This window comes from Engraulis encrasicolus, chromosome 7, assembly GCF_034702125.1.
Source record: "Engraulis encrasicolus isolate BLACKSEA-1 chromosome 7, IST_EnEncr_1.0, whole genome shotgun sequence".
Lineage (NCBI taxonomy): Eukaryota > Metazoa > Chordata > Actinopteri > Clupeiformes > Engraulidae > Engraulis > Engraulis encrasicolus.
Window position 1 is genome coordinate 42986140 of NC_085863.1, and position 15968 is coordinate 43002107.

The 15968-nt window shown below is 43.2% G+C and overlaps 2 protein-coding genes across 2 annotated transcripts in view; both read left to right on the plus strand.

Moving 5' to 3' along the window:
* Positions 1-517, plus strand: part of LOC134452940 (beta-1,3-glucosyltransferase-like) — a 38598-nt gene extending 38081 nt beyond the window's left edge. The window contains exon 15 of the mRNA XM_063203619.1: positions 85-517. Coding sequence (XP_063059689.1) covers positions 85-264 — 180 coding nt within the window. The 3' untranslated portion in view covers positions 265-517. The remainder of the gene's footprint in view (positions 1-84) is intronic.
* Positions 518-11183: 10666 nt separating this feature from the next.
* The window catches only part of LOC134452943 (relaxin receptor 2-like), a 67712-nt gene continuing 62927 nt past the window's right edge, over positions 11184-15968 (plus strand). The window contains exon 1 of the mRNA XM_063203629.1: positions 11184-11510. Within this exon, the coding sequence (XP_063059699.1) occupies positions 11429-11510 (82 nt within the window). The 5' untranslated portion in view covers positions 11184-11428. The remainder of the gene's footprint in view (positions 11511-15968) is intronic.

Here is a 15968-nt window from a genome sequence, read left to right on the forward strand (position 1 = left end):
ACCACAGGAAAGTTTTGCAGAGCATGACTTTTCATTTGTGTTCATAATATCCATCTTTTTTTCTATTTGTTATTTTGTCTGCAGGCTCGGCCGGATGACTACCCGAAGCAGTTCCTGGCCAGAGAGAAACACATCTCCTTCCACAAACACTGGAACATAGACCCCGTGCAGGTGTACAGGCAGTGGCTCATAGACACTAGAGTTGAGGAGCAGGGCAGGGAAGCAGTGTCTCACTCACACACACACATTAGGGAAGACTTGTGAGAATGAGAGATTTCCACACACACACATTAGGGAAGGCTTGTGAGAGGGACAAATTCCCCCACACACACATTAGGGAAGACTTGTGAGAGGAAGAGATTCCCATACACACATTAGGGAAGACTTGTTGTGAGACTGAGAGATTCCCACACACACACATTAGAGAAGACTTGTGTTTACTGTAAGAGAAATGTGTGTGTGTGTGTGATAGAGACAGAGAGACTAGGGAAGCCCTCACCCAGAGCTGTGTAAGAGTATGCTTTTCTCGTGTGTGTTTGCACGTGTGAGTGTATGTGTGTGATTATATGTTTGTATGAGAGAGATAGAGAAGAGAAGAGAGAGAATATATTTGAGTTTTTTGCCAAAAAAGGGGGGAGGGGTTGGTATGTTTATGTTTCATTGTTGCTTTTCTTCTACTTTCAACCCTTTTGCACTACAATTTCAAATTGAGAGTGTATCTATATATTTTTGGGGACCTTTTCTGTATGTTGCACATGGTAATAAACATGGTGGCCTGTTACTACTTGTTACAACACTGCTCTTACATGGACTTTTTTTGACATGTCAACATGGTTTAAAAAATATTTTTTTTATAATTTGATGAAAATAATGTTTCATCTGTGTTATTTTGCAAATTCATTGTGAGTTATTGAAAAACTACTGGGAGCTAAACAGTTACGATTCGAACTGAAAAAAGTGGGGGAAAATCCCTGAAAAATTCAAAGGGGTGTGGTAATGGTGTTCACTTCTTGTTCTAATTAATCTGAATTTCATAGGGAACCTGTAACAAAGCAAAAATATGAGAAGCTGTTTTCTAAAACATCATTTTTTAAATATATTCAAAATGATGTGATTATTTTTCTTCTCTGTTAATATGCATGAAATCAGTGTTTTGTTGTTTGAATCTGGCAAGGAAAATCAGGTTAACATAACAACTCAGTTCCAACTACTCTGATGCTGCCTTAAAATCACATTTTAAAAAGATTTATGAAAATTGCATTTGAATGGCTTTTATCGCATTTTGGAAAATATCTCTGTGTATCATCCCTGGTAAGAATAGAAAGGAGGGAAGGGTGTTGTCGGGTGCTTCCTATTCTTTTCCTGTATCCATCCCAGACAAAAACATCCCACAATCGGTGTCATGATGACATGCGTTACCATGGACACCACAGCCTTTTTGAAAAGCTCCCAGCCAGCCATCAAATCAAGGGGCCAACAATAGAGATCTTCCCAGCATACCGTCAGAGAGCGAGGGGAGGGAGAGACGCGTAATATTACCTCTTTCCCCCCCCTGTCAAGATCTGCGTATTGACTGTGGCAGACTTAATAATAAGATCGGCCTTTGGGTTGAGAATGTGAATGAACTCCCCCACACCTCCCAGAGTGTGTACATGGTCAAAAGTTGATGAATTCAATTTCCATGCATCGCCACTGAGAGTAAATGAAGTTGAGGGGGAGTAGAGGTTGGTCTGTAATGCACAATGAAATGAGGTCCGGCACCACGTACTTGAAGTCGAGAGAGAGAGAGAGAGAGAGAGAGAGAGAGAGAGAGAGAGAGAGAGAGAGAGAGAGCGGGAGGAATAATCTCATCTCTTCATGCCAAGCCAGACTTATTGGAATGCATACGGCACATTTTATAGGGCGCACACAGAACACAGACTGTGTGCTTTAAGGCAGACGACAAGAAAAACCTATGAGAACACAAGAAAAAGTGCAGCAACATTAAAACAAAACATTTGTATTCAAACTGAAATGTATACCGTAACATCAAAATTTCATGCATCAACAAAGATATAATGTAAATGAATGATGAAAGCCTAAAAATGTAGGGGTAGTAGAATACTTTGAAGTAAATCTGTATCTCTGTTGAACCCAGCTGTCATCACAACATAAAAAAAAGAAAAAACGCTTTTATCTGCAGGCTTCACTTAAGCGTCATTAAAGTATACTGTTGCACCTCGTGCCTGTCAGGGTTAGTTGGCTCCTGCTTGCCTCTCATCTCCCAGCACGTTGGCCATTAGATGTTTTTGGCTTTATGCTCCTGTCCTCATCTGTCAAACTGTGAAAACAAAGCCCAACCAACCATTGCAAAAATTCCTGCCGCTCATGCAGAATACTGCCGCATTGACCAATCAATTATTAATTATGAGGCACAAGAAAATTAATTAGTGTTAGTGGTGTCTTTGATGACAATTGTGTTTTGGTAATTGTGTGCAACCACTGCACCACCATCAGAGTTTCAATATTATTATTCAATAATTATCCAATAAGGATTTATGTCGTGCTGACCGCCAGCACTTCTCATCAGTCTTCCTGTTTTACACCACAATACCCTTTACTGCTCAAAAGTCATTAAAAGTATACAAGAAGCCTGAATTTACAATCCAGGCTATCAATAGCAGATCTGAACTGGTAAATGTTACGCTCGTTACTCAAGACTGTAATATCATTCATTTGTGAAAGAAAGAGGATACACCAATTATTTCTGAGTTCTGCTATGACTTCTTTTTTCATACAGCATCAGCTGCCTGGTCACATTTCTGCATTTCAACTCTGCCACTGATATTGATGATTTTTTTTTAAAGTTATTGAAGTGCAATCCATCTTCTTTCAGTTGACCTCTCTTCAGAACCCCCATCACCAGGAGAGTGCAATTAGATGATGAATTTGCATAAATACTGTAGTTAAATTTCCCATTTTCAGTTTAATGAACCATTCACAATACACATATATGCCTTAAGTGTTGCAGTGAATAAAAGTTTGAATTGTGTAGTTGGAGATATCTGCAGATGGTACTGGATACACACTGAGTTTCATGATTCATGATTCAAACATGAGTCAAACCCATTCAGTGCATTGTAAATAGCACTTACCTTCACATTAACACTGTTAAGTATGTGACACAATCCTTTCCATGTTTTATACAGGAGGGTTCAGTTCTCAAAAGATGACAAATATGTTAAAGCTGAGATCATACCATTTGCTGACATCAAGCTCTGATGGCAGTGCCGTGTTCAGTTTCACTTGACTGACACAGGAAGGGATTCCTTTGGGCAGTCTGGTGCAGTGACCCAGGTGCTCCTGTCACATTCCCTCTTGTCTGCAGCCTGACAGGCCTCAGTGGAGGCATAGCACAGCAAAGCCTGGGAAAGGATTGACGAATAGGGAAAATGTGGCACTATACATAAATAACCTTTTTGGGCAGAATGCAGAAGCACATCTGTGTCGCGAATAAAAGTTATGCATAGTGCAACCTTTTTCTTGCTGTTTCGTCAGTACTCCAAAAAAATATAAACCTGTTTGGGTGAGGCCTGCTCCATCCCTTGTGGCTTCTGAAATGGTGCAATCTTCCCCAAGTCCATTATTCATATACCTCTTTTCCACTGCTGGTTTTCTGGTAGGCCTATACCCTGACTCCGCGCGACTCGGCTGCCACTTTTCGCTTTACGATTGAGCTCTGTCATGCCTATTTGGAAAAGAAAAAAGTGGCGGCCGAGTCGTGCTGTGTCTAGCTGTAGGCCTACCAGGGAACTTAAAATACAGGGAGAAGATTCAGTCTGATTGGTTTCCATTGTAGCCAGTTAGCTTTGCATGCATACTGCAGTTCCTATTGAGTGTCCACTAGTTGGCGAGCGCTGGTTAGCCTTTCATGTGGGAAAATGTATGGAATGGAAAAGGGAGCCCATATGCTAAATACATTGCTACTGCAATTTCCAGTCACAAATCTCATCAACAAAATATTCCTGGCAAGCACTATGGCTGGTGTTTAATAGTAGGCTGTATTGACAAATCTTTCAGGTGTGTAGTTTTACAGCAGGGAAGAAGATTTCAACCTGTACTCGCTAGCATCCCACTACTGTTTATGGGTTTGGCCTCATAAATTGAGCTTTGTGACCCAGTATATAATAATCTAGTTGTGCAAAATAATTGAAACGCTACTCAAATGATGTCTTATTATTTCTAGCTTCGAACTGAATATTAATATGTCAGGGCAAAAAACTATTAAAAATCACAAAAATTATAATAGTAGAAAACTCCATTGACACCCATTCATTTTGCACTTAGGTTTAGATTAGGGTTAGCCAGTTGTGGCTAGTAGCTAGTTCCATGAGTGAACACCCCCTGCCCATGCCCAGAGTTCTAGCCTTGCTAGGACGTGAAACACCCAGTTATTAGATACTCTTTGAGGAACTCCAAGGCGTATCCAATCACTAGGTGGTTAGCGTCCTAGCAAGGCTAGAACACTTGACATTGAGAATTAGTTATTGTCCACAGAGGGGCCTATGTCAATGCTGACCATGCTTGGTCACAGCTATTAATCTCCAATTGTGTCACCCATTGGCCCCAGCTGTGCTTTGAACCAGTGACCACTCAGTCTTGTATGCAAGGCAACCGAGGAAACAATATGGCAGCCTATGACAAAGCAAACAATTTCAAGAACATGGCATCCTTGCTATATGTCATAGTAGACACTTTCAAGAACATGGCATCCTTGCTGTAGGCTATGTCATAGCAGACACTTTCAAGAACATGGCATCCTTGCTGTAGGCTATGACAAAGCAAACAATTTCAAGAACATGGCATCCTTGCTATATGTCATAGTAGACACTTTCAAGAACATGGCATCCTTGCTGTAGGCTATGTCATAGCAGACACTTTCAAGAACATGGCATCCTTGCTGTATGCCATAGACACTTTCCAGGACATGGCACCCTTGCTGTATCGCATAGCCAGCACTTTAAAAGAGATGGCACCCTTTCAGAATGCCATATCCAGTAGGCCTACTTGTTACAAAGATGGCACGCTTGCTGTATGCTATATCCAGCACTTTAAAAGAGATGGCACCCATATGACATGGCCAGCGCTTGCAAAGAGATGGCACTCTTGTCATAGTTGTTCCTATTTCTTCGTATGACGATTGAATGTCTCAGCTGTGTCTGTACACCCAGCCGTATGGTGTAGCAGTTATTTTCAGAGAGAGATGGCAACTACATAGCTCAGCTGATACCTCCACATGGGGTCTATCCCCTGAGTGAAGCATGACTGAGAGGAACTTGGACATTTTACATGAATATGATTGTGACAGGATTGAAATGAATTGAATTATTAACTGCGGTATGTTGCAGACTGCAGCTTTAAGTACTTGTTTCCGAGACTGTTTTTTAGGATAACCTACTTGCATTTTTGCTTAGCCACATTAGCATTTTTTCTCTTTTTTTGAAGTTGAATATTCAAAATGTTTAATTTGCCATGCAGAGGCATCAGCGAGGGGTTCATAATGTAAAAATGTTGTAAAAAACCCTGTCACGAATTTGATCCAATCACACCCTGAATCAGCTTGTTTTTATGAGCACTCAAGACCAATCACAGAGTGCCTGCTACTGAGCGAAGTCACCTGTGTCAGACAGGAAATGTGCCTAATCCCAATTCACACCTGCTGCTTTTAATTCTCCTGTGATCCATTTTAAAACTACAGTTTATAATGCCGTAAATGTGCAAACATATGGTTGTTTTCGTGCACTTAGGTGCAAACTTTTTCTTTCACACACAGCATAAACTTGAGAGCTTGAATACGATGGGCAATAGCTCTCCCCTACCTCTTTGAACCAGACAAAACACTCTAGTCATGCAGCCAACATTGTGAGTGGGGACTAAGGGAAAATTCTTGTTCTGTGGTGAATATGTTAGTGTCATTTTTTTCCCTTTTTTGTGCTGTGCAGAAAGTTTCTGTCCCATTTTCAAACTCTGGAATTCAGTCTGAGTTTTATCTGAGCTGAACCAGTGACAGGTCTCCCCCAATCAGGGTTTTCGTTAAGCTCCACAAAGCAAAGAGTTCCTTCTGGGTCCCTCAGCTCCAGAGGAGGAGACGGTATCTGGGCATGGTCACAGTCATGCCCAGGGGCGTTGTAATAGTGGGGTAAAGTGGAATTGAGTCACCAGGGCCCCATGTATGTGGTGGGCCCACAAGGAGTCAGATATACAGTACTGCATGTAGTAGATGGGTGCAGGGGCGTTGACAGCCTGGACCAGGCCCGGGACAAAATCAACTGATGGGGCCCCTTCTCAATATATAAAAATAAATGGGAACACAATTTTTCACCCCCTCTCTCCCTAGGCCCAGGGCAACATAACCGTCTGTCCCATCCTGATGACTTTTCTGGATAGGTGGGTGGGTGGTCCATTGGAGCTGGCTATAGGGCCTTCCTGCTACGCCCCTGGTCATGCTGGAAACTTAATCGGATGGTGGCGCAAACGTTAAGGGGACAGTTCAAAGCTACCGTGGTGTCGTTGGTTCCTTTTGATTTATAATGTATTGAAGGAGACAGAGGTCCGATGAGTCATTGGCCAGCTTATGGGCAGAGATGAAAAGCGGACGTGGAGTAATTGAGTTGTAGTGTGGCTGATGATGATGATGCGTACGCACTACGCACGTAGATCGTTTATCAAGGGTCCAGACGTCGTTCGTTCATCATCATGACTCTGACCTATCTATCTAGTGTCCAATTCATAATGAATGAACATCCAAGCCTGCTGTTTTGCTGCAGTGATTCATAGGTGACGCTGCACATTCAAAAACTGCAGTGTTGGGGCCCTGCCGTGGCCTAACGGTAGGGCACTGGGTTACTATGCCGGCGACCCGGGTTCGATTCCTGCCCAGGTCATTTGCCAATCATTCCCGTGTCTCTCCCCACTCGTTTCCTGTCTCTCCTCCACTATCCTGTCAAAATAAAAAGGCAAAAAGCCCTAAAAAAGATTTTAAATATGTCAATGTTATAAGTCAGCACTGCCCTTGTATCATTATTTTTTGTGTAGCCTATATGTGTTATTAGATTCCATGTTTATATGCGTCATGTGGCTTGTGGCTTATAGTACGTAAGATGTATGACAAGAGGCGCATCTTGTCACCTGGCTGGGCGGGCAGCTGCTTGGGGCCCCCAAGCCCCTGGATGGTGAATAACAGCTCACACTTTGCTGCAGTAGTGACAAATTTCTTTCAAATGTCAACTCTTTTGGCATTTCTCTTGAGGCCCCAGCTGAACCCAGAGGAAGCTCTGAACCCATCTTTCTTTTTAAACTTCAAACCCAGTTTACCTTCGGATACCAATAAAGTTGACCTGAACTTAGCTGAACTTAAACTAGGTTTACACTTCTCCTGCACTGAAGTTGACATGGCCGGAACCACACTACCAGAGGCGAGGGGGTGTTCGTAGATCTGGGTTCAAGTCCACGCTCCCTGGACTATAGAGGGTGTGCCGTTTGTTCCCACAGAGAATTTAAGGACGCCGATGACATCTGATTCTAGTACACCGCAATCCCTGGACAGTAGAGGGTCTGTCGTTTTTTCTCGCCGAGAATTCAAGGACACCAATGACATCTGATTCTGGTACACCGCGGACCAATCAGGACCTCGCATTGTCTGCTGGTGTACCGGTTGACAACGGACATTTCAGCCTGGGAGAACCATACGTTCAGCTCTGAAAGGTGTCCGATTAGCTCTGCAAAGGACAGCATAGTGGCTGGTTCCTGTACGGTCGCTTTCTGCTAAGGATGAGTGTAAACCTAGCTATACAGAGTGATATGGGACCAAATACACTCTAGAAATGTTAAAATAGACTTTCTAAGTGTTGAATTAACACTATTAAATGTACTGATGGACCACATTCACATCACATTCAATCCAGTGAAATTTGATGCAGCATTTCAGGCAAGACATGAAAAAAATGTATTCTATCTATAAATGATGAAATATTTGAACCAGTAATCCCATATAGGCCCATATAAGTGTTTGCATCGTTTCAGAACAGCTACTGTTGTAGTATAGTGCAATTTACTATACATCCAATCCAGCAGTGGCACTATGGTAGGCCTATGTGTAACAGTGAAGTAATGCTCTTGAACAATGCATGAAGAAGTTGATGAAAGTTCACGGCTGTCTACCTTAATCCTGCTACATACACAGCAACTGTATTCCATCCAAACCCATTCAATATTCAAACCAGCACCCACCTCTCCAGCTCCGTCGGCTCAGGTGAGGGAGTGAGAGGAATCAACCGTGTATGAGTTCCCCCAACGCTTCACTTCTATCTCAAAACCTCTCAGCCCTTCCGTCCTGGCTCCTGACCCATGCAGGCCAGATGGTGGACTTGACAGGCTGACTCATCCTAGAGAGTTCAGACACACAGGTTCTCTTCAGGGGGGGTAGCACCTTGCCTTTTTAATAAAAGGTCAGTGGATTTCAATTTTTGTCATGACCAGAGAACACCCACTCTGTAGTAGTCATTTTGAGTGATGCACTAGCGAGGAAGAGAAGGAGTATAGGCTATCCGTCAATGCACAGGCACTTGAAAAGGCTGCATAGATCCTGGATATTGAGCCCATCTTGGGTCTTTTTTACACAGGCTATATACAACCTGTCAATTGATCCTGTTGAAGGATCTTTCCCCCCTTTTTTAGTTCCAGCTTGAATGACAGAGAAGAGAGTTATGAATAAGTTAAAAGCAGAGCTGCTGGAATGCACTGCCAAGCTACTGTCATATTGTACTGTATGCTGGGGGCAGTCAGACGGAGAGGACTACGGAGGACTGGATCAGAACAGCTCTGATTAGAAGCTGTAGGGGGCTTTTTGGACATGTCCTTTAACAGAGACAAGGTATTAACCGTTTGTCTGTTTGTCATCCTTGGTATGACGCATCAGCAAGAACTTTATGAAAAGTGTATTTGGTACAGTAAGACCAAAACCTTTGTTGATGAAAGCTACTTTTCTAAAAAGTCAAGGTCAAGACAAAATATGACTGAATATGGAAATGAAGAATTGAACAAGAAATAAGCATTGGCAATGTCTATTGCGTCATCTATCTATCTAACCAATCACATTTCTACCATTCATAGAAATTTGAGTCCCAACCTTTCCCTTTATGTGAATCACCAGGCTGCTTAAAGGCAGGCAGCTTTCGATGTCTGAGTTTGAACATTTGCTGGTTCTCTGACTCCAGTGCCTTTCCTCACTACAGCATGAGTTTACAGCAGTGTTTCTCAAAGTTGGGTCCGGGGGCCGCTGCAGATCCGTGGCCCATTGCCAGAGAGTCTGTGAAAAAGCTGATACAATTTAATGAATGAAAATGCTAAAGCAGAGTGGACTGAGGGGTTGATCTGTGATTTGTCCTCTACTCTGAAAGCTCCTGAAAGCTGCAGTAATCCAATCACATTCTGTGTATTATTTCCACTCTCATAACACTGAGCAACAACAATACACCCTATTGACAAATGAAAGTGAAAGCCCAACTGGGGAACTCCAACTCCCATTGTCATTGGGACACAGCACTCCACAGCACACAAGTGTTCACTGCACACAATGATATATGCATCAACGCCTCACCCGTGTAAGGGGGCAGCCCCCAATGGTGCCCCAGTGCGGCGGGATGGTACCATGCTCAGGGTACCTCAGTCATGGAGGAGGATGGGGGGAAGCACTGGTTAATTACTGCCCCCACCAACCTGGCAGGTCGGGAGTCGAACCGGCAACAAGTCTGATGCTCTAACTGCTTACCCATGACTGCCCTATATAAATTGTCAACATAAGTCTAAATAGTCACCATAAGTCAAAATAAGTCTAGAGGGGGTGAAGGAGGCAGTTGAGGAGGGTGGGGCACTCAGTTGCGGCATGTTTGGCAGAACACCTGCAACACCTCAGCAACTTAATAGAGCAAACCCAAAGTAATTGGGGTTGGCCTTTCAGACTGGAAGAGGAAATTACTTCTTTTACTTTCCTTATTTTGCTTTTCTTCTTCACTTTTCTTATCTAACTTTTCAATTTCAACATTAGGAGAATGGAAATATGGAAGGTGTGTGGGGATGAGATGAAAGGAGTTGTGTATAGGCAGAAGGGGGAAATATCAGGTTGGCTGAGAGAGTTTGGAGAAGGCCAGGTGAGTGAGTCACTTGCAGGGCCGGCCCTATACACAAGCGAACTAAGCGGTGGCTTAGGGCCCCCGTGCCACCAGGGCCCCCCCTGTGAGCAGCAGAGATCAAGGAAGGCTAGTTTGTTACACACACTGTGTGGGGATCCATATTTTTGGCTATAGGATTTTGAAGTATCTGATGCTGAGTAGGTGGTGGTATGGGTGGGATTTTGCTTAGGGCCCCATGAAAGCTTGGGCAGGCCCTCTCTGTAGGGAGCCATATTTTTGCCTATAGCATTTTGAAGTATACGATGCTGAGTAGGTGATGGTGGTGGGGGGGAGGGGGATTTTTCTCAGGGCCCCATAAAGGCTTGGGCCGGCCCTTGTCACTGGAAAGTTTCATGAATGCTAACACCTATGTTGCCTCAGCAGCAGGTCCTCTTTTGGACTGAGAAAAGGAGACTTCGCACCTATCACACCACTGCCAAAATATGATTTCATATTGTGAAATATAAAAGATCTCTCTCTCTCTCTCTCTCTCTCTCTCTCTCTCTCTCTCTCTCTCTCTCTCTCTCTCTCTCTCACACACACACACACACACACACACACGCACGAGCGCACGCACGCACGCACTTCCATGTAAATGACAGTTGTGTCTGAATTCATTTAGGCCTATCAGTTTCTACTGCATCTGATCAGATGAGATTATTTTGCTATGTAGCCTACTTTCTAATGTTGTGTAGTGTTGTGTGAAGAAGCCAATATGAGCTGACTTCGTCAAATGGATGGGAAAATAAGCCAATGTTTTAGGATAAAACATCCCAGCGCACTGTAACTAATTGTTCCAGTAAACTTACCTGTAGTGACCTCATGCAATTACATTTTACACGTTAAATCACTGCATGATTCAAAGCTGTAAAACAAACTCCTCTACCTGCGTCAAAACGGCACAAACGGGGAGTGCCACTCCGTACTCCGTGACAAAATTCACAACTATTTTGTCGCCAGAGAGGGGAAGCGCCGTCGTGGGGACAGCGGCCGGTGATCAGGAGCTGCTTTTGATTATCCTGTGTTACACTGGAGCGAAAAGAAGACCAGCGGCTTGACGAGTTTAGCGAGGGGAATAACTGTTATCTCTCATCATGATTCCCGCGTTTGTCCAGTTTATATGTCGCTGCGTTGGCGACCTTGGTGATCCCCATTAACTAAGGTTTGGGAATTTTGGGGAGCGTCTTTGGGCGCATAGAAGAAAGATTATTTTTTACACAATGCGACCTGTCAGTCCGTCGACTTGTTTGGATGTAGCTCTACATACCCTGCTTACACACCTCTTCTTTACGGCAATTAAAGGTAAGGTTGTATCTTGACTAGCGTTTCTTGAAAGTAAAGTTATGGATGCCCTCCTTAACTTCGCCTGCGCCATGCACTTCACAACCAATAACAATATAAACATAGCCTAACTTTGAGTTTTGGGTTTCTATTAATGTGATTTTATCGGCTGTTAACCGACTGCATCTTATTTGGGTGATTTTTCGGTGAGTATGCTATCAATCTACGTATTGGCGTTAGTGTTCCCCCATTCATGTGCGAGAATTTCCAATCTACTTCTGGCTTCTGAGAGGAACTGTTCTTTAAGAGGAAGTTTTAACCGAATAATTTGAATTCAGGTAGGACTTCAACACGTTTCTGGACGTAACAGAACGTGTACCAAATTCAATTTGGACATGAAATGTGATCCTCAGTCAATCATAACACGTGCGTAAAAGTAATGACTGTAGATACATAGTTCTAATACAAAAGATGTGGGGGAAATAGCTGGGCATTTCTCATTCCCCCAACAGATATTTGGAGCAATTGTTTAGATTAAACTACTTGTGAATAGCTAACATGAAGTGCACAGTGGGCAATGCAATGTAGACATGTTTGTTTAATTTGGGTTGTGTATGTGCCTACAATTGAATTTAATCAGTTCTGTCCTCTGGTTTTCCTGACGTCTGCTGTTGACCAGTAGGCTCAGTGTTGTCTACTAAATTGTCTTTTTTTATAATCCTCAATCTTTTGCATGTACAGACTCCAACTTGCTCATGTTTTGACAGGTGTACTTTGTTTTCCAACAGCTTAAAACATGTACCCTGCAGGAAAAATAGTGAAACACAAGACAAGTGTTTAATGTACTTGAAGAGTTTCTTTGTTCTGAAAACTAAAAAAAAATACAAGGCTGAAAACATAGGCCTACATTTTGAAAAGATATGGCAAAGAAGAATACCTCCTCCCATATTTTGGCATTGATGAATGTAAGGAGAAGAGGCAGTCAGACTGTGTTTTGGGGACTTATCCAGTCTGAGACATTGAGCATCTGCTCCATCAGCTGCTCCAGTCCAAGCTGATTGGGCTGAGATTTGGAACAGTGCCTGTGAAGCCCTCAGATATCATGTGAAAACTAAAAAAAGTAATTGAGGCAAAGAAATGAGAAGTACAAGGATTTGGAAGATGTACGCTTTCATCCGATGGTTATATTAACCACCTGTTGCACTGGTTTGGTATCATGTAGGCTGACTTCATTGCCACTACATCTTGGTGACTAATTTAATATTGACTAAAAATATTTTTGGGGCTTGTTATGCCTTTAATGTAGACAGGGCAGTGAAGACATGACAGTAAGTAAGTGGGAGAGAGACGGGGTAGGGTCAGGAAAAGACTCAGACTTGAACCCGGGTTGCTCACATATGATACAGTATCCTAAGCACACCGCTCCACTGCACCCGCTGACTACATTTTTGGGCAATGTCTCATAATACTCCGTTGCCATTCACACCAAGCCATGGTGAGATAACAGTCTTGGCATTGTATGTAAAGGATGTAATCGTATTTTTGGAGGTGGATGTTGGCCTTTGAAGGAGGACTTTGAAGAACTGAAATAAGTGGGTTGGCCAGAATGAATTAGAACACAAAATGTCATTTCGCAGGCAGTAGGAACAGCTCGGCCTAAATCTCCGTTTGTCTCATGACACTAATCAGTGCAACACAAACACATGGGCAAGTTGTCGAGGTGGCTAATAAACTGTGTAGACAAAACAAAAGCCGTAGCATGGATGCCATGCTTCAGGCCATGACATGGGGCTAGTTGTAAGGCAGTAAAAGGACTGTTGACAATTCTTCCTTTTTCTCTCTCTCTGTGAGGCCTTGCGCTTGCATCATAAGATGCCTCCCTCTCACTCCTCTCACTCCCCCCGGGGCAGTGACCACACACACAGGAGTTCAGGTTCAGTCGTATACTAGCTCTCAGCCTCCTGACCTGGCTGACTGCTGATGCCTCCCTTCCTCCCTTCCCTCTCTGTGGCCAAGGACAGGGCAGTCCTCCCTTTGGAACAGAGGATGGATCTTTGGCAAAAAAAAGAGAAGAACGCTCAAAGGCACTCTGCTGTTTGGGTTATGCACTGTGGAAAATGCTTGGACCGTTCCTCAATGATTTTCAGTAACCGAGGAAAAGAATAGACTGCCTACCTACACGTCACCAATGCAACAAAGTGGGATCAAGTCCAGTCTCCCAAATGGGCGTGACTCTCCCATTGAACATTCATTCTGAACACCGGTCTCAAAGTCTCATAAAGGGGCATGGCTGCCACAGGATGGGAGCTTAGAACCTTACCTCATATTCCGGAAAAAACACTCTTTTTGAACTGTCTCTTCCTTCTCCGTCGTTTTTCTCTCCTTGCTGCACCTCAGGTCCCATGCCTGGACACCCCCATGTACAGAATGCATGGTTTTGTGCGGATTGTTTGGATCGAATGTGTCTGTCATTTACCACAATGAGCAACACTGGAAGCTTTTGCAAGCATGTCATTGTCTTTGATGATGCCATTGAAGAAGAAATCTAATTGATTTCCATAAGCGGTCTTATTTTTCAAGCGCCATCATTTGATCTCTGTGAATAGGAAATGAAATCAGAGGTCAATCATTAATATGCCGCGCTCATTTTCTGATGCAGCTAATTGTGTTTTTCCTGAAAGGATTGCAGATGAATATTCAAGGATAAATAAGCACGGTCTCTCTTCATTGTGCTCAAGTTTCACAAACATCCTGAGTTTCATCATCAGGGTGGAAAGTCAGTCCCTGTGAAACAGCTCATCAACTCTGTTGATGACACGCTTAATGTTATTTTAGACACTGGTGCAGGGAGAGGGTCCAGTGGATCCATGGATGAGGATGCATGAGGGGGTTCCTGGGTCCCTACAAGCACCCCCCCCACACACACACACACACACACACTTAAGCATGCATGCACGCACGCACGCACACACGCACATATATACGCACGCACGCACGCACGCACGCACGCACGCACGCACACACGCACGCACACACACACACACACACACACACACACACACACACACACACACACCACCCCCCCAACATACACACACACATACACACACACTCACTCCTCCTCATGGTTTTAATCCAAACCACAACCTGACTTGTATTGCCCTATCTGCCAGTTAATGAGTAGAGACAATCGACTCCCTTCAGCTCTCGACAATAACGGGCTCCAAGAAAAACATCAGAAAAAGACACCACATTTCTCTACTGGACTGAACTCTGCTTTTTCTTGACACCAGAACGAAAATAAAACCATACTGCGTAGCCTCTTACTGCAGATGGTGTCGCCGGCAGGCCTATTCACTATTTGCTGAAAATACTTAACTAGGCTACATCATAACAACATTTCTATGACAGTACAGAGAGCCTTAGGTAACAGATTAAGACATAGCCATTACAATTCTGGTGACAGTAAGGTCATAACATAGGCTCTGCGCTAAGGGTTTAAAAGAAGAAAGCAAGATCAATGGACCTACAGTACGTCACATGCAAACCAGTTCATGAGTCGAGACAATCGACTCCCTTCATGATTGGACATAGTCTGACAGGCTCCAAAGAGAACATCAGGAAAAGACACCACATTTCTGTTTTGATACAGTACCATAAGGGACATAAACAATCAGAGAAAGCAAAGGTCAATGGACCTATTATGTTGTGTAAACTCTGCAAAAAGCCATTCGATTAGCAACCGACAGACTAACCAACTGAAACCGTCATAGTGACATATAGTCACTGCACAAAACAGCTTAAAACCACTTAGCGCAGCACTATGGATGTTTGTAATGCTATAGCAATGTTGTTATCATGTAGTTAAGCATTTTCAGCAAGTGAATAGGGTCGCCGGCGACCCCTGCTGCAGTAAGAGGCTACAAAAAAGTTGTAGGATCAGTGAATGGAAGCTTGAAACCCCTAAACAAGGCAGGGTACAAGAAAGTGGCACAGAAAGCTATTATTGTTATGCCATTTGGTTTCCATTTTGCTTCTTGAACAGAAAAAAATACAAAAAGAGAATCAGCAGTATTTACAGTTTCGCCTTTTTTCTCAGAAAAAAATATATTCTATTGAAATGAATATAACAGGGATTTTAGAGGACATCTTTTTTCTAAGGCGTTTAGAGGTGTGTTAATTAGCAGAAGAGTATGCAGTATCCATGAGAGTGTGTCTTTTGATCTAGGATTAGCTAAAAGTGCTCATGCATTTTTAATAGCCTGTAATTGCTGGTAACCTCTGCGTGTGGCAACTCAAAGAAGCCATTGGTGTTAAAAGCAATATCATGGGGTTCAGCAGCTCATTTGTGGTTTTGTTTTGATTATCGAGTCGAGTCGGGCCTACCGTGATAGCTGTGCTTTAATGTTAAAGGAGTGACTCTTAAATGATATGGACTGCATTTATATAGCGTCTTTCCACTCCTTTGAGCACTCAAGG